This window comes from Coccidioides immitis (genome assembly GCF_000149335.2).
Source record: "Coccidioides immitis RS genomic scaffold supercont3.3, whole genome shotgun sequence".
NCBI classification, from domain to species: Eukaryota; Fungi; Ascomycota; class Eurotiomycetes; order Onygenales; family Onygenaceae; genus Coccidioides; species Coccidioides immitis.
Genome location: NW_004504308.1, coordinates 2,123,874 through 2,148,932, shown reverse-complemented (window position 1 = coordinate 2,148,932; position 25,059 = coordinate 2,123,874). Strand labels below are relative to the sequence as shown.

Genomic DNA, 25,059 nt, shown 5'->3' with positions numbered 1-25,059 from the left:
GCAGCGTCATATATAACCACGGTCTGGAAAGCCCCTCGCAATTCGTCACCCTACATCTAAACCCCAACAACATCAGGTTGCCGATTCAACTTATGATTGCTTATTTGACGCCTCTCGACTGTTTCATCTACCCGTATCTACAGGCATTAATCATATAAAGCATCGTTCCTTCAGAGCGCCCGCCTCACCGATCTCAAACTCCACGAGTTATACCCGACCCATCCACCGCCCACCTTGTGCGAACATTAGGTCATCGTCCCAGGCCGAAACCAAATCACCACAGTGAATACCGTTTTATCCTTCTAACCCATCTTGCGATCTCTTTAGTACCTATAACGTGGTGATATTGCTGTGCCTCGTGTCGGCAAGCATTTTCCACACCCCTCAGGCAACATGGTGCAGTCACCCATGATATCATGTCCCCTCAAGGATACGAACGAAATCGACTGGATTCAGCCATTGAAATCATATATCCGCCACACATACGGCGATGACCCGGAGAGATATTCCGAAGAATGCGCGACGTTAAATAGGCTACGGCAAGACATGCGGGGAGCGGGGAGAGACAGTGCTACTGGACGCGACCTGCTATACCGGTATTACGGGCAACTGGAATTGCTGGATTTGCGGTTCCCAGTTGATGAGAATCATATCAAAATATCTTTCACATGGTATGGGTGGTTTTGGCTTGACTTCACTGGTGAAATTGCGCATAGGCTAAAACTCATTTGGATCAACCAGGTACGATGCTTTTACTCGCAAGGCTACCTCTCAGTACTCGTTAGCGTACGAGAAGGCATCCATAATTTTCAATATCTCCGCTGTCCTGTCCTGTCACGCTGCGAACCAGAGTCGTTCAGACGATACTGGCTTAAAAACGGCCTATCATTCGTTCCAGGCTTCAGCCGGCATGTTCACGTACATCAATGACAATTTCCTCCACGCCCCTTCCACCGATTTGAGCCGTGACACGGTCAAGACTTTGATAGCAATTACCTTAGCCCAGGCGCAAGAAGTCTTTCTCGAGAAGCAAGTACGGGATGAGAAGAAGCCAGGTTTCCTAGCTAAACTCGCCAGCCAGGCAGCTCACCTTTACTCTCAGGCCAGCGAAGGAGTCCAGGAGAATGTTACTAAAGGAACCTTTGAAAAAGTGTGGGCCACCTTAGTTCTGATAAAAGCGTCGCATTTATCATCAGTCGCCGGATATTATCAAGCCATTGCTGATGATGGCACCGGAATTCATGGCGTCTCGATTGGCCGGCTGAAACTAGCAGAAAAGCAGTCGAACACCGCCCTTGGCTTAGCCAAATCGTTCCCTTCTTCTGTTCCGGCAGGGTCGAATCTAAACTCAGACACAGGCCCGACCATGGTAGAGATCGTTCGGCGGCATCTCGTAAACGTCCAGGAGAAGCTTGTCTCCTTTACGCGGGATAACGATTATATTTACCACCAGCCAGTCCCCAGTGAGGCGTCCTTGTCGATGATCGCCAAGCTCCCTGCCGCTAAAGCCATTCCCGTTAGTGAGCTTTATCAAGGTCAGGACATCCAGCGGATCATAGGTCCAGATATTTTCCAGAAGATAGTGCCAATGTCTGTCACGGAGTCTGCAAGCTTATATGATGAAGAAAAGGCGAAGCTTGTTCGTGCTGAAGTGGAAAAGGTTGAAGCTGCCAACGGAGAAATGGCTGCTGGCCTTGACTTCCTGAAACTACCGGGAAGTCTAAATATCCTGAAGGGAAGCATAGATCAAGAACTGGCTTGCGATGAAGATTTTAGATCGTGGTGCGCAGAAGTTGCAAGCCACCAACCTTTCCGTGGAACACTGGATGATCTACAAGAAGACAAGATTACTCTGCTCAGCACGTTGGAACAGTGCTCCAAGCAGCTTGATATGGAAGAAAGTGTCTGCGAGAAGATGCGGTCAAAATACGGGGCGGATTGGACCCAGCAACCAAGCTCACGACTTACTGCGACTTTGAGAAGCGATATTAGGACTTATCGTGGGACTATTGATGAAGCAAGCGCAAGCGATTCCCAACTCCTGGTCACTCTCAGACAATACGAAGGAGATTTCGAGGACATGCATGCAGCTGGTGAATCAGGAGAAGCAGACGTTCTATTCCAGCAGGCAATGATTAAGGCCGGGTCAAAACAGGGCAAGGGCGGGACCAGCAGTCCTTATCCTGCTGCACCTGAAGGTAGTCTATTGGATGAGGACTTCGGAGAAGGAACTGTGTCAGTGTCAGAACAAATCACAAGAGTGGAAGAGCTGCTGCGAAAGTTGAATCTTGTTAAGAGGGACCGAATGCAGACGTTAAAGGATCTGAAAGACAAGGTAATGTCGTCTGCTTTAACAATAAAGAAAGGAGTCAATACTGACACAGAACGAAGGTTCATAACGATGACATCTCCAACGTGCTCATTTTAAATAAGAAATCTATAGCCAACCAAGAAGAGCAACTCTTCCAGGCGGAGTTGGAGAAGTTTAGACCACATCAAACTCGGTTACTTCAGGCAAATCACAAGCAAACCGCTCTAATGAAGGAGCTAGCCAAGGTATACGGAGACCTGTTGCAGGATAAACGGGTGCGAGCAGAGCAATCTAAATATGAGACCCTATCACGACAACGAAATAGCGTGATATCAAAATATCGGAAAGTCCATAAAGCATTTAAGGAGCTTCTGTCGGGTCTGGACCAAGCGCAGACGTTTTATATGCAGATGAAAGATACGGTCGATAGCCTGAAGAAGAACGTGGATACTTTCCTTAACAACCGTCGGTCTGAAGGAGCACAGCTGTTAAACCAGATCGAGCGCGATAAGAGTTCCACAGGCCACGAAGACCGAGAGCGAGAAAAATTGAAACAACTGATGGAACGATTATCGATGGAACCTGCTTCCACGTCACCATCATCCTCTAAGCCGAGACCCAGTGCAATCAAGGTATCATCCTCAGCTACGAAATCCTCTCCCATTTCTCCCCATCATGGCGGGTCCGCTGCCGCTGGAGGACAGATACCCAGTCCCCACAATCAGAAACCTTCCTCCATATCATATCCTTCTTACTCAGCCAGCAACCCCCCTCCTCCCGAAGTCTATAACCCAGCTCAACCTTACCAACAGCACACGTCAGAAGTTTACAACCCCATGGCCTACTTCTACCAGACACCGACTTCACCACCACCAGGCCAACAATACTTTAGCCCGGGCCCTTCTCCATATGGTGGATATCCAGGTCAATCGCCTTACATGCCCCAGGGGTATGTTCCTCCCCCACCTCCCCCCCGACCTCATCGTTCCTCGGGATATAATGCTCAGACGGGCTCGTACATGACGAATCCCGGTGTTGTAGCTTATCAACAAGGTCCAGGGCGGCCTCCAAGCCAACCTCAAGGTGGCCAACCCGGCTCAACCTCGGCGCATAATGATCCATGGGCCGGATTAAATGCGTGGAAGTGAGCTTCGTGGCCCATGATTATCCCTTCGCTTAACAGAAGATAGGAATAGATCCAATTAATTTACCCCTAAAATAGCCTGCTATTGGCTGGTTTGTGCAAATCAAGTCAGTCGTGAGAGAGGGATCTCGGTTCTTCATTTAGGGGCAGGGTACCATTTTTCCCACTCTCCGGGAACGACATGATGAGGACTATGGAATAACATGAACTTATATATACATGAGTGCTGAAAATATCAACTATGCACGAAATTGGATTTGAGAATACCGGGTAGGAAATAGAACTGGGTGGTATACGCCAATTGTTTGTCGCTTTGTCGTATAAAATTTCCAAATGTACTCCGTATTTGGCCGTGTGATAATTGTGCCGACCTAGGTCTTTACTAGGGAGTGTGTAAATGTCATCTTGCTTTTGTGTCATTCAAAGACTGCCTAGTATGCCTGTTTGTATTTTCAAGGTTCAGGGTCCTCAAGGTCTAGTTGCAGTTTGTTTATAACGTCCTGAGACAAATGATACCCACCTTTGCTCTTCATACTAGCTATCAATGTTCAAAGGCCATCAAAAACTTTCAGACTTTCTCCATTGAACATCACATATATGGGAGCGTCCTGTAGTTATATCTAGAATTGTTGTACTATAGAATCAAGCCTTGTAAAAGGGCTTAGAAGGAGAAGACATCACAAATGACTGAGGGTATTTTAAGCACACCATAATATGGCACCATTGATAACGCCAGAACACAGTGAAGAGAATCCTGAATCATAAATCCTTCCCATAATCACAGAAACTCCATACTTCACCAATAACCCCCCCCCCCCCCCCCCCCAAAAAAAAAAAAAAAAAAAAAATACCATACCAAGGCCCATCGCGTTAACAGATTCATCCAACTATGACGGTTGAAACCTATACCGAAATTCTCTGCCTTTCCTCTCTTCAGAAACCTTGTAGACAAACTTGGCGATGGCGTCCTGCTCCGATATCGCGGTGTTATTGAAGTGTTTCCTCACCGCCGACGCTAGATGTTCCTTGGACACTCGCCCGTAAGCGGTACCTATACGACTGCGTTGAAGGCCCTCGCCTGTCGTGGATTTAAAGTCTTTCGGGTTTTTGGAGGAAGAAGGTTGAGAGTTTTTGCCCTTGTCGCCGTTTTTTTTCGCGACCTTCTGAGCGTTGCGCATTGCGATGGCGGTGGGGGAACGGTAGCCAATGCCTCGTGAGAGGAGGATGGGGTTGATGCGTGAGGAGAATGCGCTGGGGCATTGGAGCTTGTGGACGTACCGATATTGATGGAGGACGGAGAGGGGCATGCTAGACCAGTTTATCTGAAAAAAACAAAAGAGGGATTGTCCGTTAGTCATGGGAATTTGGGGAGGAAAGGACAGCAGCATAACGTAGAACTCGAGAAAAAAAAAAAAAATTGTACTAATTACAACGCGCGCGAATTGAAGTGGAGGGGAAAAAAAAAGAATTGCTAGAGGCGCACTTACACCTGGATTTTCCGCTGTGCCCTGTTCAGGATCACCCACAACTGCTGCTGGCTGTGGTTGTCTCGCATCTTTGCTTGCTGTAGCAGCAGCAGAAGCAGCAGTATTTCCTGCCCTGCGACCCTTGGTGGCTCCAGTTTGTCGTTCTCGCTGGCCAGTAGACGCTTCTGATCTCGAATCGTCAAGGCCGCCAGCGGCTGTTCCGCGCTGCCTTGGTGGTGCCATGACGGAGTATTCTATTAATAAGCACCAGGAGCGTGAAAATCCACTGAGCAGCAGGCGGCGAGAGCAGTCAGGGCAGTTCAATGCAACGAGCAAAAGAGGGATGTCATCGCGCTTGGTGACGAGGTGCCCACACACCGATATATCGACGCGCCGCTCTTAACCCGCAAAGCCGACACTAAGACCTAAAACGAGTTAGCGTGGACGCGGCTCGGATTTTGTTTGTCGGCCCTAACCGCCCTTAGCTGGAGCCCTTAGCGCTGTCGAACCCGCCCAGAGTTAATCCCGCTGGCCAATCAATCCGCGGCCGAGCTGGAGGTCCCCCGTGACGTCACGACCACACCGCGCCATCAGCCAGAACGCGATGAACGAAAACTTATAACTTTTTTGTATATCAGATTTAGAACTTCACCCAGCACAGTTCAGGCTTCTCTTACACACTCTACAAAATACAGAGTAACAATCCACCCAATAATAGATTAATCCTTAATTTTTGTCTCCGTGTGGCAGCTCTTTGTCCTGCCGCTTCCTTGCTCTCTCAGACCATGACCAACAACAAAACCACTGTAGTCTCCTGTCCCCTACTAAATTCTTAAGAATATGAGAAGCTGACCTCCAGAATGCACTGGCAATAAACTCAGATATTTATTGGTGGATTTACAATCTCAATGGGTCCAAAGCCTAATTGGTATATGTTATGTCTATGCCATCAAACATATCATACACAGTGACGCGAAAGCAACCATCATAGACTCAGCAAGACTAATTACATCCACGCAGTAATCCCGCACACTCCCACTGATTGTCATTTGATAGCCATTGCAGGAAAACAAAATGCAAATGCTTTGAAGCACTCTGTGCCACAAAGTTCTATCTTCCTTTCTATCCCTTTGCTCTCTGACAAAATCAAATATGGGAGGTACACATATATTTGGCTCTTCCTGTATACACACACTATTCCCGACTGTTCAGAGAGGCCTGAGTGTCTTCACACAGGCTTCTGATATGAAGGTATACCAGGGGCGAAACTCCGGTTGTGCATCCTAATTGACCCCATGAAATTGAAGGAGAGCAAAGGCGGTGATCTTTGTCTCACCCATGTGGGGTTTGACACCGGCATTCCAAACAGAAGAACTTTTGATGACACAGATTCCGGTGCGACACAATCCTGAGGATGAGTACCGGCGATGGGCCTGCCAGCAACTTTAGAGAGCCGTCGGGCGTTGCAGGTCAGCGTTTGAAAAGGCAGTGTCTCAATTGCTTCGATGGTAAGGAGTTGTTTCTTTATCCATGTGTCTTTCGTTGCCTCGACCGCAACGGAGTTGAGGCTTGAGCCTATAGAAGTGATGTGAGAGGGCACAAATTCAAAGTCACAGCTAGGATAAAACCTCTCGACCTGAGTAGAAACCATCGGAGGGCCCACGCTCTCAATTCTCATTGCGCCAATGGAGGATATCCATACGCTATGCTGTCAACGTACCCAGTCTGGTTGCATCCCAATGGCCTCGTTACATTTGCAGTTGGGCGGGCGAATTAGATGGATGGCTTTGATGCGACTTGGCTGGATGAATTAGACCGAGGCCCAGCGAACATGCCGTTAACAAGCTTACCAGTTAACTAAGCACATAACTCGGACCCGGAACTAACCGCCAGGCTTCATGCAAACTCCGGCGACGGTTGACAGTTCTGGAGCATCCACTGCAAAGCGTGCATTCGTCGCTTCGCGTTCGCATTTCGGATATTCTTCTTACTCTGATTGGAGGATAAATAACAGCCAATCACAGACCGTGTCTCGATCATTTTCCTTATCTTATCTCAATCTCATCTCATCTCTTCCCTCGCGCCAAGAACGCCAAGAAAGACCTCGAGGGAAAAGCCTCGCTAGAAGTTTGTGGAATCCGCGCAGAACAAGGATGGACGTACAAAGACCTTGTCTCGGCGCCTGGGAGGGCACAGCAGACACGAATCCTGTTTTCAGGCCGTCCTTCCCGGTAGCTATACTGCAAATATCCCTCTTCTTAATCTTCACTTTCGTCGTCAACTCTCCACCTCAGCAACCCTGAGCCAGCATGATTCTCCTGGTTCCACACTCAGCTCATGCCCAACAAACAAGAGACCCAGAATGGACCCCCGAGTCACAGTTTCTGACATGGACCAGCTCATGCATAATAATACCTCCTATGATATCCGATCGCACGATCCCTCCCTCACTCCTCCGTCCCCACCCAAGACACGTCCCCTCGCAGCACCGCGGGACAGAAGGACGAAGTGTGGAAAGGGGAAGGGAGGGGCGTGCAGGGGGTTCTGGGTAGGGCACCGAACATCCAAGTCCGGAATTGAATTTCTAGAACTTCTAGAAAGAAGGAAAACAAAAAAAAAAAAGAAAAAAGAAAAGAAAAGAAGCCCAAAAATTAAACTTCCATGCATTGCATGATTTTTGCATATCTGTGCTCTCAATGTACTCCGTACCCCATACGGAGTACTTCCATACTCGCGTTATATGTACACCAAAGGATCAACGGACATGTCATTTACCGAGAGGCAAGAACCAAAAAAAAAAAAAAGAGGGATTCTTGCCAACCCAATGTCTCATCCATTTGATCCTTGGATTTGATTTCTTTTTCCCCTCATTCTTCGGCTGGCTTGCGAATTGGTCGGATTGCGTCGAATTCGCCACCTTTTGTCCGGCCAAGGAAGGAGAGGGGTGAAAAGAGGACGAAAACCAAAGTAAAGGCTGGTGGTTTCCGGAGCACTCCGTATGATGTACTTCATCAGCGCAGTTTCTTCCGTCTGCTTTTAGCTTTTGCTAGAAGGATTTGATCGTCAGATCTTGAGGTCGTGCAATCTGCTCCACCCCAGGAGGAAGAGGAGCGAGGAGAATGTAACAAGGGAAGTAGAAGTCCGCCGTGTTTGAAATCTATGAGCGGCTTTGTCTCCACGGAGGAGAGAAGAAGATGAAATCGAAGATACAAGTAGATGCACCAATATCGCTCTTCCTTGTCCCGTGTTTCTTCTTCTTCCCTTCCATCTTTTTTTATTTTATTTTATTTTTTTTTGCCTTAACCCACTTTTTCAGGGCGAGATCCCTCTCTGTGTAACCTTTCGATCGCCGATTCTCCATGCCCATGCGGAGAGTGTACGTATACTTGGTGTCTTTTTCTCTCTCAGGGCCCCAGCGATGCAACCTCTCAGCATGGGGCAGGGGTAGTCCGTTTTTAAGGCTTTCAAGGGGGGAAATAGTTAGGGAGGGTTAGGGGGTCGAAAAAAGGGACGAGAACAAAGATGCCAGCATCCCAAATTTTTTTTTCCTCCGAGGCCTCCACCACAAATCACCCCCGGTCCCTGGCCGCACCACCCAGCCTCTGCGGAGTATTTTGGCGGCAAGGGGCTTTCGATTGCTGCCTTGTTGTTTGTCCAAGAGGATCCTCCGCAGTTAGATAGCCTACGTCAAATTTTACGTACAAACTACTCTGTACATTCGAGAGGCACGGAATAACCATCTCAATAGGAGGAGACACGTATAATTTTTATTTTTTTTCCCTTTGACCGCCCTCCCCAGTCTCTTCCCTTGCCATCCGATACATCGCCGGAATCCCCCTTGGCACGTTCTGATCCAAACCACCCTCAACGCTCTCGATCCCCACATAGATGTATGTATGTTGTTACTTCAAACTCAATCCCCCCTTGCAAGGCCAAAGCGCAAGCTTATCAGGGGAGGGGGCAGAACTTGCTATCCTCTTCTCTTCTCTTCCCGCTTCTTCTAGTACAAAATTACGTCCGGAGGACACTACAGCTGTACGGAGCATGCATGTATGCATACCGGGTATCCAAAGTGCGGCATCTAAACAACATTATCATCCAACATTCCAACATACTCCATAGAAGCATACTCCGTACATATGCACTGATCGACGTTTAGTCAGCGTAAGCGTTGAGGTTGTTCAACTGGCAGAGTTCCTTCACCCACCCGCTCCACGCCCCCTGGTCTCCTCCCCCCCCCCCCCCCCCGGGGTTGCGCCGAGAAAAGGGTCTAGACAAAATTCACAAGCAAAACAAACCTCATCCCAATTTCAAAAATGACTTGCGCCCCCCGCGCACACACACAAGGTTCGAAAGGCATGGAGATATTGTTGGATGAAACATAACACACATGCAGAGTACAGAAGCACTCCGTCCATACGGAGTACATATTGACTTTTTGCTGTTCGCAACAAAAAAGTCAATTTTTGTGCCGATAAACCTTGGGAGAGTTCAACTCGACCGGCCATCATCACGCACTGAAATCACCCCCGAATCAAACCCCCGTGCTCCTCGACCAAGGGAAGAAGAATTAAGCCTCGCCGCTTCATTTAGAAGTTTCCTACAAAAGTTTCTTGAAAGGCCGACGCCGCTGGAGGGCTGGCTCTGCTCCTTTTTCTTTTTCCCTTTTTTTTTTTTTTTTTTTTTTTTTTGGTGGCTTTCCTTCGATGGCCGGGATCCAACCCGCACGTCATCGTTCAACAGGATTTGTTTCACATTTAGGCTTGCTCAGTTGTATCAGTGTGGAGGTTAAGTATAAATGTACCTTGTTCTCTGTATTCTTGTGGTTAATGGATGTTAGACTTTCTGCTATTATTAGTTTAAACTCTTCCTTTTCATTTCTCTTATCTTTTTAATCCATTTTGATAGGATCTGACAACGAGGAACAGGGCGGGGTTCTGAAGAAAACAGGAGGGACGAAAAAGCCTAGGAAATCCATTTTATCACCCCGTGTCTAAGGGGCCTAAACAGCTTGTAGAGTACAAAGAGCCATAGGAAAGAAAGCAAGTAAAAAGAAAAAGAAACATGTCAAAAAAGAAAAAGTGAATTGTTTCTTGATTAGTTATAATATCATCTCGGTTGCCCGGTAACTGGTGTTGTTTTAATATAGACTGTGCTTCTCCTTTCAGCCTATTTTCATAGTCCCAGATCTATCTTTGGTTTCGTAATACAACTTTCTGACATTTGAAGGAGGCAAGGAAAAGGCAAAGGAAACCGATGAGCAAACGAAGGGGAAAAAAAAAAAGGAAAGGGAGTGCCGGACAGCAGAAGTCCTCGCGATGAATACATGCTCGGAAGATATAAGGGACGTCTCGGGAAAAGTGGCCAGATAGGCGCTGCGGTTCCTTGGTCAACCGTTTACCCGAGACTCCAACAAATGAGAGTCGAGAGTAGAGAGTTTCTCCCAAGGCAGGTAGCAGAGCCTGAAGAAGTTTGCTTTTTGTGGGCAAGGAAAATATGAAGCAGGGGGAAAGATGTCTAACAAGTTAGGAAATAATATCGCTTTTTCCTGATTCGAACGATCAAGTCTGATAAAAGAAAAAAAAAAAAAAGGTAAGGACAAAGAAAAACAACAACACCGACAACCCAGTTCCGTCTATGTTCTTTAGAAAACTCCGTGTAATTTATCGCTATGGTCGCCAAGAAATGCAGTGAGGATCAAAAAGTTTGTAGCATATTGAGGATCTTCTTTTTATTTATTTATTTTTTTTTTTTTTCTGTTTTCGAAGTCCGGTAACTAGTAGCGTTCTGCGAGATCACCACCGGCGACGGAAGAGTTACCGGAGGAGATGCCACTGCCCGGATTCAAAACTTCCTGCACGGCAACCTTGGGGATCTGCGGCACAGGCAGCTTCCGCTGAGTACCATCCGGACGGGACATGATGTCGGAGATAGAAGGACCGACATGGGGCTGTGTTGGAGAGTAGTGCTTCGGTGGTTCCGTGGCCGGTTCCATTGGAGCCAGGGCGGGGGTGTGGTGGAGAGAGAGGTGTCGGAGCGCCGGCAGATGCAAATCGTTGGCAACAAATGGTCTCAGGCGTGGAGAGTGAGCTGGCGTCGCGAGAGGAGTATGGTCGGGAGTAGGCGAGAGTGAGTTATGAGAAAAGGTAGGAGACGAGGGAGCTGTCGAGTTTGGTGAATTTGGTCGCGATCGCTTGACTCTGTGGCCGTAATCATCTTCCTCCTGCGAGTGGGACCGAGACATAGAGTGGGATAGCGCATAGGCGGACAGGGAGGGAAGTCGGGTGCCGGGGTGGAGTGAATGATGCGAATGGTGAGATGCCGGGCGAAGTCCACTGCTGTACTGCGGCCGATGAGGAGCGGTGTTTGAGGAGTAGTGGTAGGAAGCAAGATCATCTCTCTCAACGTGATATGCAGCAGTTGCGAGCATGTTCATATCCATTGCAGAAGGCGGGCGCTCACCGGCTGCCCGTCCATAAGGACCAAGATTCGAGGGCAGATGGGTGGCATAGGTGACGTAAGAATGTGGGGGAGATACGTTTGGAGAGGTGACTTGGGAGACAGGAGCTGATCTCGTAATTGGCTTGCTGGGAGGTGGCATCATACCGGCGGCAGCGGCCGCGTTGGCATCGACCATGTTGTTCATGGAAGCAGCTGCCGCCAGCTGCTGGGCCTTGTTCCCTCTTCTCGAGTTTGGGTTGTTGTGGATTCGGGAATGTCGGGTAAGCTCGTCTGATCGACTGAATCTCTTCGAGCAGCCGGGGAACTGGCAGGCATGTGGCTTCTCTCCGGTATGTGTGCGGATATGTCTCGTCTGGTGCTCCAGACGGTGGAAGGCACGGTCACAGAGGGGACATTTGTAGGGACGGGGCAGCTCTTGACGGGGCTCGTCTGTAGTCGAGCGTTGGCCCTTGGCCAGGGGAGGCAGGAGACTAACTGAAGCAGAAGACATTGCTGGATTGGACGTGGCAGATTTAGCGGGTTGGTTTGAAGGGGTCGTCCGGGGAGCTGATGGACCGTCACCAGGTTGACTCTGCGGGTTTAATAAATCTGAAAAGGGCACCGCTGAGGAACGTGGCATTTACACTTTATTTTTTTTTTTTTTTTTTTTTGGTAAGATGATCGCTGGGCGCGGTTAATGAAGGGAGTTTGTTGTGTGCACGGACGGAGGGAAGGGTGTATGACGTGGTCTAGAATTGCGGGATTGAGATCGATCGAATGACTTCCAAGGTCCCGCTAGGGATTCGAGAAAAGCGGAGATTCTTCAGACGAGTGGCCGTTGAAAGTGGAATGGCGGAGAGAACAAAAGCAATGTGCTGAAGAATCGGATGGTGTGTGATCCGTGTCACCTGAGTTGACGGACGTGGGTATGCTCAGGAACTTTTCTGTTGAGGGTTTCGGGTAGAATGCCGGTGACAGGTGATCGGACGATATGTGTGTGTGTGTGTGTGTGTGTGAAGTGTTCAAGATGGGGTGAAAGTGACTGTGAGTCTGAATGAGGGATCAGTTGATCAATGCTCCTGTAGATCAAACAAGCAAAGAGAGATTAAGTAAATAAAAAAAAATTAAAAAGGAAGAGAAAGGTAAGCCGAAGTTGTGTGAGGATGTTTTGTGTGTATGTGTGTGTGTTTTTGTGAGACAGTGAGAATGTTGCATGTGCAAGTGTGGAGAATCCGGTGCGTGCTAAATTTTTTTTTCTTTTCATTCAGGCGGGAGAGAGAAAAGCAGGGTGAGCGTTCGGGGCGGAGATCAGCTTAATAAGGGGGACAGCAGGCTAAGGGGAGGGCCGGGGGGCCGGCGCCAGGCTGGAGGGAAAAAAGCCGGACCACAGGGATCTTGCGGATGGAGCACGGAGTGGAGCCGGGTCGAGAGTTGAGAAATTTCAGGAGATAAGGGACGGGCGGAGAAACAAAAGAAAGAGAGAGAGAGAGAGAGAGAGCAACAACAGCAGCAAGGCAGGAACGGGGCCAGGCAGGGTTTGAGAGCAAGGGTTAAGGAATATCAGCACATACCGGAGAATGGATGGATTTTGTCTGGGGTAGAGTGAGTTTCGGTTCGAGGATATAGGATTGTCGCCCCAGACATATAACACATGTGATGGGAGGTCGACTTATGATCGGTGTTTAGCTTGGATGACGTGCGAAGGAAGAGACCGGGGGAGGGAGAAAGAGTGAGCAAGGGAGAGAAGAGAAATAATATCAAAGGGAAAAGCGAGGGTTCCGGGGTTGGGAGGAGGAGGCTTAGTCAATATAAAGAAACGAACAGAACCTGAGCTGCTCCGCAAGGAACAAAAGAAAAAGGCGGGCTTGTCGAGGGTTTAAGGAAGAAAAAGGAAAAAAAAGGCAAAAAAAAAAAAAAAAAAAAAAAGAAGGTTCTGAGGCCCGACAAGGTTAAGGGAGAGCAAAAAGAGGGAAAAAAAAAAAAAAATATGATAAAAAAAAAGATTTTCCACACGAGCAGAATGGAAAAAATGTGGTGGTTCGTGGTCGTGGTGGGATGTGGAGTAAGTTACGCCGGGGCAGCGAAAAAGTACCAATACAACGATGACGAGTCTCCTCCTCTCTCCAGACTTTCGTAGGGCAGATCCGGCCGGAGCCAATTAACCGGGGAAAGGTACCGGGCCACTGCCTCAGAACTGTATGGCGACCCCAAGTACCGAACCCTCCACCACATAGCCACCGCGGTCCCCTGTTGCGCATCAGCCATGGCGGTCGACGCCCGTGGGGCCCAGCAAGCAGGTCCTTCTTGCGACACGGCATTGTCATTGATTGATTGTCGCTCAACCCTCACACACCCAGACTAGTTCTGTATCGCACTGGGCGCCAATGACACAATCAACCCCCGGACTTGAGCTGAAGTGAGTTCGCTAGCGTATCCGACAATCGACGATGCTACGCTTTGTGGGCGTCCTCCGCCCGGCATCAGCTCCGAAACTGCCCACTCTCCCCCCCGACAACCCAGAACCTATGACTTAACCGGCGTGGCGTCCAACTTTCGATCCTCTTTTATAAAATTAAACTTCCCTTTCAACCAGCCGAACCTGTGAATCATATTTTTCATGCCTAGGGAGAAAAAGAAAAGGAAAAAAAAAAAAGAAAAAAAAGAAAAGGAAAGGAAAGAAAAGGAACGACCGTCCATCACTCGGGCCAGTTCATCTGAAAACTCAATACCCCGTACACGTTGTCAGCAAAATGGGCGCAAAACCCTTTCTCCTCCTCATTCTGCCTTTCGTCCACATTCAAATCCTCCCGGCAGCAAGTAATAGTTTCTGAGATGATGTCCCAGCTCAGATCACGTCGAAACCCTCCCCATCTAGACCCCCGAGTACCTTTCGCGTCTGCCCAACCTCATTGGCCGCTTTAATAAATAAAGAAGAATAAAAAAGAAAAAGAATTATTAATAATAGCAGATGGATGGGGAAGATGCCCGGCCTGAACAGTTCATTCTTTGCCCCATCCCTCGGGGCCACGCCTTGGTAAGGCCACAAGACACATTTTCACACGGTTCTCGGCACCCCGTGTCGAACATCCAGGAAGGCCGTCAACCACAGAGCCCTGCTGCACGTTCTGATTGGCGTAAACTCTGCTTCCTGGGCAAATTTTCGGGAGAGCAAAAAAAAAAATAAATAAATAAAGGATATGCGATCGAATCGCATCATCCATACATACGGTACCTTCATGCCCACGAGGGAGCTTTTTGACTTCTGCTAGTTTTTTTCACAGGGTCCCCCTTTCTCCAAAGGCACGAAAACTACAACGGCCACATGGTGATTTGTGTGGCTGGCACTATCATGAATTTTTTTTTTTGATATATATATATATATATATATATATATTTAAATATAGAAGTGCAGAGGTGGAGCTAAGTGACATTGGTTGCAGGCCAGGCATCAAAAAGGAAAACAAGGGCATAGGGCAGAAGGATTCACAGAAAAAGAAAAAGAAAAAAAGCAATAAATTACTGTTGCAGTGGAATCATGAAGTTGGTTCCATGTTTGAGAGAGATGCGACGTTGAAAAAAAAGGCTGTTACCTATCTTTTTTACTTTGTTTTTTTCCGTGCCTAAACCCCATGTCATCATCTCTTTTTTTAGTATTTTTTTTTTTTTTCTCTCCAAGGTTGCTCTTGTATTGCTGCTTTCTTCAGCTCGTGCTCGAGTCGGAAAGCGAAGGCAACACATGGATTAGTTGTCTATGGCATCCTTTCCCTTCTCTTTCCCTTTCTTTCCCATATTGAGAAAAAAAAAAAAAAAAAAAAAAAAAAAATTTTCCGTGATGATATTCAGATAACTTGGGAGGGATCGCCTCGTTTACCCCGTGTGGGAAAAAAGGCATTTGGGAAGAGATCCTCTTGGTTCCGTACACACGCTTTACAAGGTGAGGTCACAGTACATAATGAAATTTATCATGTGAGAAACCGTTTCGCTGTCAAGTTCTCAGCGACTCGATTACATCTGCCGAGATTCAAGAAAATTTAAAGTAATGGGATGTGGGGAGAAGGGGGGCGGCGCGCGGCGTTCTGTAGGACAATCATCATCCCATCACATCATCCGTCCAGTCCACTGCCAGCACAACCGCCATACTTTCTCACGGACCCGGGATATCGGCGAGCCAGGCCTGGTCTTTTTTGCCCCTGAACTCCTTTCCCCATCCATCAGCGCTTGGATGGAAGTACGGAGTATGTACGGAGTATGTACAGTACGTACTGGACGAGACAAGCCCCGAACGTTACCAACACATACTCACGGCGAAGTCCGCACGTCGGAAGAGTAATCATTAATTTCTAACAAAGCTGGACCGCGGTTTTTAAAAAAAGAACATTCCTTTCTATCGTTCCTCCATTGCTACGACATACCATATTGTAAAACGAGGCCGCGATTGAGAAGTATTAATTTAGCTCGCGGAGAGCCAGAGACACGGGCGGTAAGAATTTTGCCTTCCATAGATTTTCCTCACTTTCCCCGAGTTTCCCCGCCGGCGTATTCTTTTTTTTTTTTTTTTTTTTTTTTTTTTTTTTTGCCCTTTGTCCCAAGAAGCAAGAAAGTGAAGGAAAGGGATTTCAGTGGGCAAAAAAAAAAGAACAACGGGCGAGCCCTACGCCACCTGCGATTGGCTGATTCGGCGCTAAGCTCTGCCGGCGCTCTTTTATCCGCCTGGCCCTTTTTCCGGGGAGAACGGCACGATAATAAGTCGGCGCGGTGGCTGCTGGAATTGTCGGGCGATGCCGGGGGGGGGCAAAAGACAGGAGGCGATGGACGGCGGCGACCACAGAAAACGATGGAAATTCGAGAACGTTAGAACAGGTTCTTACATAACGAAACAGGGACGGGGCATTTTTTTTTTCTTTTTGAACCTCGTAAATCTCTCTCTTACCCCGAGATCATGTCATATCCGATACGGAGAAAATATCTTTCAGGATCCAGTCCGAGAGCATTAACCTGGCGGCCGCGAAACCGATGACTTTGATGTGAACCCTCTCTCCCCATTCTCCCCAACAGTTTCTCTTTTTTTTTTTGCCCAAGAACCTTCGGAGAAATAACCCGTACCAGTCGTCATTATGTACTCATACTATTTTTTCTTACCGGGGAAAAAGAACCACCCCAATCATGCCGGATGTATGTAACAGGTTTCACCTGTCACAAGTTCTTTTCTTTTTTTTTTTTTTTTTCTTGTTCTTTTTTCTTCTTCCCCTCCCCCCTGTTCAGGGGACCTTGTGGTGTGTCTCTGTGTGTGTGTGCGTGTGGTGCGAGCTTGTGGTCCTCGCATGATGTGGGGAACTCGGGGGATCCGCGCGACAAAAAGGAAAAAAGAGATAGACACATCCATACCCAGATTGTACTCCGTACTCCGTATGCAAGCAAGGAGTGCGGTGTGGATGAAAAAGAAAAAAGTACGGAGTCCGGAATACAAGAGTGAATTTTTAGATATTTTCTTCTTCTTCGTCGCCTTCTCCTCTCCTTTTATTTTATTTTATTTTATTTTTAATTTTTTTTTGCTTGCCCACAAGGTGGCTGACCTGAAGGACATTTTACCTCCATATTCCGTTGTCATAATACGGAGTAACATATTATTAGATCACTTATTTCCCTCTCGCAAGTCATATGAGCATTAAATGCTCCCCGCAAGTTGAAGTGTGATCGCGTATGGAGCACGTCGCATTTTCTCCCGCATGTGCTCATACCACCTCCCGCGCTGAAAGAAGAAAAATTTCAGGACAGCCCCGTTCTCCGTGCAGAAAAGAAATTTTGCATGAGCCTCAGATCACATTACGTCAATGTGGCCTTTTCGTCTCCCACCCCACCGCCGCCGCCGCCGCCGCCGCCTCCAGTCCTTTCTCCGTGCCTCTAAAAAAGAAAAGGGAAACTCCCTCGCTAACCCAGGGGTAGAGTGAGAGAGAGAGAGAGAGAGAGATAGACTGTGCTGCTCCGTATCAAAATCGATACCCCCCATGTTCTCCTACCTTTTCTTGATGTGTAAGAAAATACAAACCCAAGAAAAAAAATAAAATAAAATATAAAGCTCCGACAAACAAAAAAGGGCCCCGCCCAGAGATACCCTTTTCACTAGTCTCGACCGTTCCACCGGCCCCAACAGCACTGCGCGCTTCCCCACAAGCGTGGCCTGCAGATGCATGTTCATAGGCTGGAACTTTCTCCGGATTTCCTCCCCTTGCTTGGAAAAACGGGCGTTCGAAGTTTGAGGATATGTACTCCGTATGTATGTTTTGAACCGGTGGGATAAATGTTAGTCACCGGGGCCCCTGAGCCGAAAAACCGCCCCCGCCGCCTCCAGAATCAGATAAAAATGAGAGGCGTCAAAAAAAAAATAAAAAAAAAAAAAGATAATCAATAATAAAATATCAGATATATATGGAACTACATATTATTTACCTTTTTTTTTAAAAAAAAAAAAATTCATTTAATGCCTTGTCTAAGCGCGGACCAATTTTTTTTTTTTTTAATGTCTTTCGACCTGAACGCCAAGACGAATATAAAAATTTTTCTTCATCATACGGGGTGCTCCGGACGGAGTATTGGTTTTCCATTTCTTTCTTTCTTTCTTTTTTTTTCGCCTCACCGCCCCGAGTGAGGTCATCTTCAGCTTCTCTCTCGAGTGAGGTCATTTTCAGCTTCTCTCTCTCTCTCTCTCCCCGGCCCGGGGGGGAAACCTCCAATCCTTTCACCCCCCATGGCTGATAATTTTTACCTAGAACAGGCACCCATACTTTTTTTGCATGTTTCAAATGGCAAAGCTTTCGACAGTGAGGCGCTGGTGATGTGTGGTGGCTGGGAAAAAGGGCGTTGTCACTTTACGAGCTGTGAGTTCAACCCAATAAAACCGCGCTGCCAATACAGCGGCGCCATGTGGCGTTTACTATGATTGTTCTGTTGGGCCCCAGCGCAGACGATAGCGGGTTTGAAAGTGGCTGCCTGGTGAGAGAGCTGTGATCTTCCAGCTGCCGCCTCTGCGTTTTTCGGAGTATTCTTTAGGTTACACGAATACGGGGCGTAGTTTGTATTATTATATGTATTTATATACAGGATACACGATTAATCCATATACAGTAATTCTTTTGATATACCTTATCTCGAGTACTACTGTAGCGTCTCGAGAAGACGGTTCCACTCGGTGGCTCCCTACCTGGTTCCGTGGTTGAATTCCTGCCTCGGGGAAGTGGCAGAACCGTAGGCGTAATCCTCGGTGCCCATCTCGTGGAAAAGGATGTGATCCTTGTTCGCGGTATGGCAGTTTCTCGGAGGAAATACGTTATCTACGGAAGGCCAGGCAGATCGTGAAAACCGGCTGCTCCACGGATCCGCGAACGCACCGACCAACCCGCCACAGTTCCCCGGCTCTCTTTTGCAGACAATCCTGAACGATGGATGCCTTGATATCGCTGGACAACGACTGTGCGGGCCCTGGAGCTGGCAGCCTTGACCTTCAAACTTGTGCAGGGTGTGCATTTCTGGCTACTCGAGCACCAGCTTCAGCGTAAGTCCTTGCAGCACTCAAAGCTCTCGTGAGCATGTCCTCGTCGCCCCTGGTGCAGTTCTCATCGAACGAGCTGCGCCTGTAAATGTCCCCGGCGGTCTTGACCTTGGCAGCAAGTGCGCCACGCACTGAATCACACCATCGACTGAGAGGTTGGTTGTCAGCTATATCAAAGGTGTTTTCATTGAAATCCCCTGGCTTCAGTGTCTTGAAGAGGCTGCTCGCCCAAAGTCGTCCAAGTCGTAGTGAGCAAGAAGGCCTTTGGACCTTATCTCCATGTCTGATAAAAGGGTGAGCAAAACTTCCAACGTCGATAAAGTTGGGGGGTGTTAAATCTGAATACCATCTTGATACACGTTCACTTTGCCGATCGGGGACTGTATTTACTTTCAACTGTTTCAAGCCAGGCACCAACATCTGTGGTCTCTCTCAACAATACATGCATAGCATGCACCCGTCGTGGCGAATACAGGCAGGCAGTGCCGTAAAGAATGGCTCACGGGAGCATGTTGAAATTATGGTTGAAGGAAAAGAGCCTTCTTGTATGCAACCAGTAAGTCCTGGCAGGATGACCTTTGGATCGCCGAAAAGAAGACCGAATCGAACGCATATATCGTCAGTCAAAAGACATATAAAAATTATCGGAATGTCCCCGATACAATCCTTCCAGGTGCATTATAGAGTGATAAAGCCAAATCCTCCAAAGGAAGGATATTCATCCTGAATCACGCAGCCCAAGGAAAGAGTGTAGAGTTGAATTATGCCAGCATCGATAGCTTCAGCTCAAGCTGAGATAGGGGTGGGGCAGAATATGGCACTCCGCTGGATGCATAAAGATATCACCTCTTATCTCTGGGCGTTTACTGATCGTACATCCTGGACACCGCGTTGGCATAAAAGGGATACAAATGGCGGTGGAGAATGGACAGTCGCGACGAGAAGCCTTAAGCGATTGGCCTTGGAAGACATTGTCAGGGACTTTGTAACTCTGACCAGCAAGGCCTAGGCCTGGATGATACTTTAGTGCTGGTTCAGATCGGGCCATTTGGGCGATAAGAACACAGAATTGGCCGAGGCTGGCGGCTATCAGGGAGACAACCGCAATCCCGGAGGCAGCCAAGCGAACAAGGAGAGGGTGCACTTAGCCATGCCTTTCTGCTGATTTCCCCCTTTGGGCCTTTCATGCACTCCCAGGTGTGATGGCCGGAATTCCGGGGAGTTATGTAGATAGATAGGAGAATGACTTAAGAACGCAGCGACGTGGTCGGTGCTGAACAAGACCTCACATGCCATGAGCATCATGGTGTCGAACAAGGCCCATTTACCCCGTAAAACCATTCCGGATTTCACTTGGCATAGCCGGTCGTGAGCTTATTGACCGTGAAGCAGAAGACCCTCAACTCCCTCAAGCATTGGCCTTGAGAACAATGCTCATCTCGAATGGACAGAATATAACATATCCTGATAAGGCGTTGTTCAGAGAAACTGAAAGTCGCACACGCACCTGGTGAAGGATTCTGAGATATTCCTTTCAAGGCGGCCTGACTCCCACCGAGACGTGGAGAGTATGGGTGATTATCCCCTCTGTACTCCGTACATCCGTGCGGAGCAGTAATCAAAAGTCACGCTCTCAAGAGATATGTGCTCCAGCACTCCAAATCTCCTTCATCTCTGACTCGAGATTTGGTCCGAGGACTGCCCTCGCTCCTATTCATCGGAACACTGGGGAGCCAAGAGGCGGTCTTGATCCAAGAGGACCACACCAGCACGCGACAGACCGGCGGTCGCATTCTGTCCTTGGCGATCAACTTGGCCTGCGCTGCTGAACCAAAGCCGAAACAACCTTGTGAGCGAAGCGAGGTCGTGAAGTTGACGTGATCGAAGCCATAGGTTCCCAATTCACGCACATCCATCGGCGTTAAAAAAAAAAAAAAAAATCTGGAGCGATACGAGGCTCGTATGGCGCGATTCGCCCTGCATATGACGCACAGTGTGACAAGACCGGTGAATGGGGCGGTCAACTAATCCAAGTTTTACGAGGTTGGATAAACAAAAAGCAATGAGCATCCTTGGTCGCCCGGTTTCCCCGCGCGAAGAGTTCCCCAGGGTCAACGTGCATATACTCGGTTTCATTGGTTCGAATGGTTGTTTCAAGAGAAATTTCTTTCGCATCCGCAGTTGACTAACCAACTGGAAGTGTCTCCGGACTCCGGAGAACTTCACGAAATGTTGGACTGACAAAGTGCACCCTTTCTGCCCCACGAGTTAGACGAAGCGAGATGAATTAACGAAGTCAAAAACGTGAGACCTCAATTCCACACACTCCACGATTCCAATGCCGGTTGGGCTCTGACTTCGTCATACCTGCACAGACCCCCTTTCATTCACTTGCTTCCGCAGAATATGGACAGAAGAACCGCCAAAGCATACTCCGCACATACGCTGAGCTTTTTGGAGTTAATCACATTTGTGAATGATCCTCTTCTCTCAGAGGTGATCTCGAGGGGAGGCAATAGAGATACCATAACCACCAAGGGACAGCCACTTCCCGTGGCCCGGCCCTAAGCACATATTTTTTTCTTTCCATGAGTCTTACCGGATCTAGGTTGATGTTACAAGCTCGACTTTCTTGCCTGCAGCCTTTCGCGTGGCGAAATTGAGGATTTTGCGTCCTCACAAAATTGTGATATGAGAAGGCACCAATGCTTTTCATCGGGCTTTTTTAGCCTGTCGAGCTACATATATGAAGCCCCTCTTAGACGCTTCTTCTTATGTCTATCTTATTGCCATTTCCTTACTGGCGGTTGCCACATTTTGAGCAATGCTCCGCAGCTCATGATGCCAGCAATGTGATTCACGGGGCCTCTTTCCACAACTTTTACTTCTGACGAGAAGGCCCCTTATGCCCGGAGGGTTATTCACATATTTGACTTTCTCAGTTATGTCTTAACCGGTCCAAATTCGGTATTCTCAAGGGCCACAATAAGAGGCGGCCTAGAAACACTTAATCGGTGACAATTACTAATGAAAAAGTAAGGGAACTTCATCGTGCTCGGGTTGACGGCCGCATGGTCGTATCGGCGGGGACTGTAGGATCCCTTATATGCTAAACAGGGAGCAAGAATAAGACAGTTTTGAATGTGAGGCTGTTCTAACCATCGAGACGAAAGTTCCAAGTCAGCATCATGTACACCCTCGGATCCCCCTCGAAGGCCGGATTTACGGGGCGCTAGCGCAAGCTTAAAAAGGCTTGAGTTCCTTGGTGGCCAATCAACATTTCCGTCGGAGTATTTGGGCGTGTGCACCATTTTGGTGATAAACAAAAAAAGAGTCAGGTCTTGCCAAGATCACCTTCGGACTGGGAAATCAGGTCCCAATACCCATGGTTAGCCTAGTCGAAATAAATATTTCAGCATAGGATTCTCAGCTACTAGTCAAAAACAGATTTTGGCAAGATTGATGCTTTAGGCTGGCTTCACATAGTAAGTTCCAAAAGAAGTCTTATCTATGAGACACAAGTCTCTCAATAAGTTGATCAATCATAGCAAACTCAGCAAAAGTACGCCCCCGTGCCACTTTGGAAAGAAGAAGGTCCAGTCGCCCGTGCGTACAGGTAGCATTGTATTAAGAGACTTTACCCCGTACAAACCCCCAAATATCCTGCAAAAGCTCCACCTAGCCCCCAGTCAACAAGCCCAGTCACTCGAATAATGGATAGATCACGTTCCTGGCTAACAGATAAACAGAGATTTTGATTTCAACCGTTTCGGGCCTGTTACGTTGTTTAGGGGTTCCACAATATCCCATTTTATGGCCTGATTCCGGCTCTTGTCTGAACGTCAAAATGCTCCCGTAACTTCACTATATTGAGTGTTGTTGGGCGATTAAATCGCCCCAATAGTTAACTACGCCGAGGTCTACAAGATGGACCGGGCCAGCTCTTAGAACCATTGCTTGACTACGTGCGCTCGCATTGGAAAACTAGCAGCCAGAGCGCAGCAGAATTGTATGACTTAGGGGTCAAGCCATGGAGAAAGGGGGACCTTGCAGACATCTAACAACAGCTCGCATAATTGCGTACCGCGGAGAAGTTCACGGTTCGTCATATCGACGGTAGTGTCATCCACATCAAGAATTGGTGAGACGCCAGAATTTTGACGGCTGCAATTAACAGTCGTAGTTCGATTCAGTATGGCCCTGACCTTGAGAAGCCTCTGCATGCGGTGAAATAGTAGCTAGAACTCGGAGTGGGCGGCAGCGGAATGTGCTTTCTGTGTTACTGGCCCAAAACAATGGCTTCATTCTTTGCACAATCGACCTATTGAAAAAGAAACCTAATTTGAGGAATAAGATGCATAGGAGAATTGTTAGAGGGCTTAGAGAGTTGGTTGCATTAAGGGCGTTGATGGAGTGCTGGAAATTTTCTGTATGCTGATTTGAAGAACCTCGAAACGGGTCGGCACTCCATAGCCCTTTGGCAAGATGCCAAGATGTTGAATCTCGGATGGACGAAAGAGTTTTACCAGAGGTTGATGGTGAGGGAAGAATCCTAACTGCACAAAGGTAATATCTCCATAGCCAAACACTAGTTAATTATGAAAGATCTCTGAGATTGCGGACGAATCGCTTTGAATCCTCCAAGCTCCCAACGGAAAGGCGAGAGTTTTATATGCAGAGAAGCGTCTATATCATATCGGCCTTGAATGGGAGGATGGCTCATTTCGAGCTGAGCCTCGCTGGACACCTGACAGCAAATTTATCGAACACATTGCCAGCAAGACACTAGGTCGGACATGCAGTACTTCTTTCTTTTGTCAAAGCGCATTCGATGAACTATACCCATCTGAAGTGCGAAAACAGCTATCTAATGCGCGCCTCAGTTACCTGTGGATCCCAAATTCGACTTTGAGTAAGGTTGTTACTCTGTCTTAGATCCTTTAACGGCATACATCAATACCAGCCCTGAGAATTGTGGCATACAACTGTTCGCATGAAAATGAGCTTGGATTTGAATGTATTTTAATGGAGAAGATACCTGGAAGACCACTGGCAGATGACTCTGGAGATCCATGACATGGGAGCACAAGGAGAAGCTATCCGCAAAAATAGCATACTGCTCTGCTGAGTTGTTCTTTAGAAAGGTTTCTGGGACTGGAAATCACTTCTTTGCAAAGCAGTATGGCAATTGGGCAGAATTGTTTCAATGCAGTTCTTTTGAAACAATCACTTCTACTACTATGTCCATCGGGGGCCCTTCAATTCGAGCACTGAGTGGCTTCAAGCTAGATTACAGTTCAATCAGATTGACTGCGCGAAGACAAGAAGAGACTCTAATGATGAGGATGATATCAAAGAAGCAGAGAAGATGATATTGCTAGTTGTTAAACATTTATTCAAGACTTCGAGTTTGATATTTGCAGATGACGAAGCAGAGTGGCACCAAAGATGCACAGATGCCAAGGTTCCGACAGTGTTACTACGACGATGATCTCTCGTTGGAACAATATTCTGGTTGATGATGATTGAGAACTTCAAGGCATTGTTGACTGGGAATGCACACTAGCAGCAGAAAGCAGGCTTATCCTGATATTGCTATTCAAAACTGCGATCTCCACAATCTTGCTCGAAAATGGATTAATCAATGGTCAGATGAGCTGGAGAAAGGTAAAGGACCGGGCAAAGTTTGGCTGCCCGGTTTCTTCAGTGATACGAAACTCGATGCAAGATCCGAAATATATTCTTCTAAATCGCCTCTTATTGAATCTGCAGGGGTAACGATGTCGAAGAGGTGCGAACGGCTTTTCGGCAAATATTCCGATGATCTCTCTTCATCACGGCCGGAGACCAAGGTCAGAATTGGATGGGCCTCGGTTTGCAACCGCGGCACTGTTGCACTTCACTCCGGGGGATCGGCATGTAACTGAGATGTCAGACATCCCGGGGGTGGAAGCTTATCGGCGCACGACTGATGAGACATCCCGGACAGCAACTCCCAAGGCTCAACCACACAGTCCACCTGCCGCGTGCTCCACGCGCATATCGAAAAAAAGGGGGGGGGAGAGAGCGCCGTATGGAGAAGGTCTACCCCGATCGCCGAGCAAACAGGCGTCGAGCTGGGGAGAATCCGAGATAACCACGGATCCATGCT

At 47.9% G+C, this 25,059-nt stretch overlaps 9 protein-coding genes across 9 annotated transcripts; 3 read left to right on the top strand and 6 right to left on the bottom strand.

Annotated features, from left to right (window-relative positions):
- Positions 1 to 16: 16 nt before the first annotated feature.
- Positions 17 to 3,806, top strand: CIMG_08146 (vacuolar protein-sorting protein bro-1). Its single transcript, XM_001240982.2, has 3 exons — positions 17 to 671; positions 742 to 2,335; positions 2,392 to 3,806. The coding sequence occupies exons 1-3, from the start codon at positions 394 to 396 to the stop codon at positions 3,457 to 3,459; spliced, it is 2,940 nt and encodes a 979-aa protein (XP_001240983.2). The 5' UTR covers positions 17 to 393; the 3' UTR covers positions 3,460 to 3,806.
- A 536-nt stretch (positions 3,807 to 4,342) lies between these two features.
- Positions 4,343 to 5,164, bottom strand: CIMG_08147 (uncharacterized protein; the record flags this gene model as incomplete). Its single annotated transcript, XM_001240983.1, has 2 exons — positions 4,343 to 4,777; positions 4,943 to 5,164. 2 exons carry the CDS (start codon positions 5,162 to 5,164, stop codon positions 4,343 to 4,345), a joined length of 657 nt encoding a protein of 218 aa, XP_001240984.1.
- Positions 5,165 to 5,640: 476 nt separating this feature from the next.
- Positions 5,641 to 6,961, bottom strand: CIMG_12103 (uncharacterized protein; the record flags this gene model as incomplete). The annotated part of the gene is made up of 6 exons (XM_012358561.1): positions 5,641 to 5,742; positions 5,932 to 6,102; positions 6,258 to 6,557; positions 6,642 to 6,706; positions 6,809 to 6,859; positions 6,913 to 6,961. 6 exons carry the CDS (start codon positions 6,959 to 6,961, stop codon positions 5,641 to 5,643), a joined length of 738 nt encoding a protein of 245 aa, XP_012213984.1.
- Positions 6,962 to 9,988: 3,027 nt separating this feature from the next.
- Positions 9,989 to 12,008, bottom strand: CIMG_08150 (regulatory protein MIG1). Its single transcript, XM_001240986.2, has 2 exons — positions 11,528 to 12,008; positions 9,989 to 11,473 (listed from the first exon to the last, which is right to left on the bottom strand). Exons 1-2 carry the CDS (start codon positions 12,000 to 12,002, stop codon positions 10,698 to 10,700), a joined length of 1,251 nt encoding a protein of 416 aa, XP_001240987.2. The 5' UTR covers positions 12,003 to 12,008; the 3' UTR covers positions 9,989 to 10,697.
- A 3,393-nt stretch (positions 12,009 to 15,401) lies between these two features.
- On the top strand, positions 15,402 to 16,217 carry CIMG_13260 (uncharacterized protein; the record flags this gene model as incomplete). The annotated part of the gene is made up of 3 exons (XM_004445030.1): positions 15,402 to 15,608; positions 15,817 to 15,842; positions 16,049 to 16,217. 3 exons carry the CDS (start codon positions 15,402 to 15,404, stop codon positions 16,215 to 16,217), a joined length of 402 nt encoding a protein of 133 aa, XP_004445087.1.
- A 2,339-nt stretch (positions 16,218 to 18,556) lies between these two features.
- On the bottom strand, positions 18,557 to 19,419 carry CIMG_08152 (uncharacterized protein; the record flags this gene model as incomplete). Its single annotated transcript, XM_001240988.2, has 3 exons — positions 18,557 to 18,838; positions 18,894 to 19,191; positions 19,412 to 19,419. The coding sequence occupies 3 exons, from the start codon at positions 19,417 to 19,419 to the stop codon at positions 18,557 to 18,559; spliced, it is 588 nt and encodes a 195-aa protein (XP_001240989.2).
- Positions 19,420 to 19,689: 270 nt separating this feature from the next.
- On the bottom strand, positions 19,690 to 20,249 carry CIMG_13259 (uncharacterized protein; the record flags this gene model as incomplete). Its single annotated transcript, XM_004445029.1, has 2 exons — positions 19,690 to 19,919; positions 20,063 to 20,249. The coding sequence occupies 2 exons, from the start codon at positions 20,247 to 20,249 to the stop codon at positions 19,690 to 19,692; spliced, it is 417 nt and encodes a 138-aa protein (XP_004445086.1).
- Positions 20,250 to 20,533: 284 nt separating this feature from the next.
- Positions 20,534 to 20,824, bottom strand: CIMG_08153 (uncharacterized protein; the record flags this gene model as incomplete). The annotated part of the gene is made up of 1 exon (XM_001240989.1): positions 20,534 to 20,824. The coding sequence occupies one exon, from the start codon at positions 20,822 to 20,824 to the stop codon at positions 20,534 to 20,536; it is 291 nt and encodes a 96-aa protein (XP_001240990.1).
- A 3,156-nt stretch (positions 20,825 to 23,980) lies between these two features.
- CIMG_08154 (uncharacterized protein) lies at positions 23,981 to 24,835 on the top strand (the record flags this gene model as incomplete). The annotated part of the gene is made up of 3 exons (XM_001240990.2): positions 23,981 to 24,087; positions 24,198 to 24,383; positions 24,475 to 24,835. 3 exons carry the CDS (start codon positions 23,981 to 23,983, stop codon positions 24,833 to 24,835), a joined length of 654 nt encoding a protein of 217 aa, XP_001240991.2.
- Positions 24,836 to 25,059: the final 224 nt, after the last annotated feature.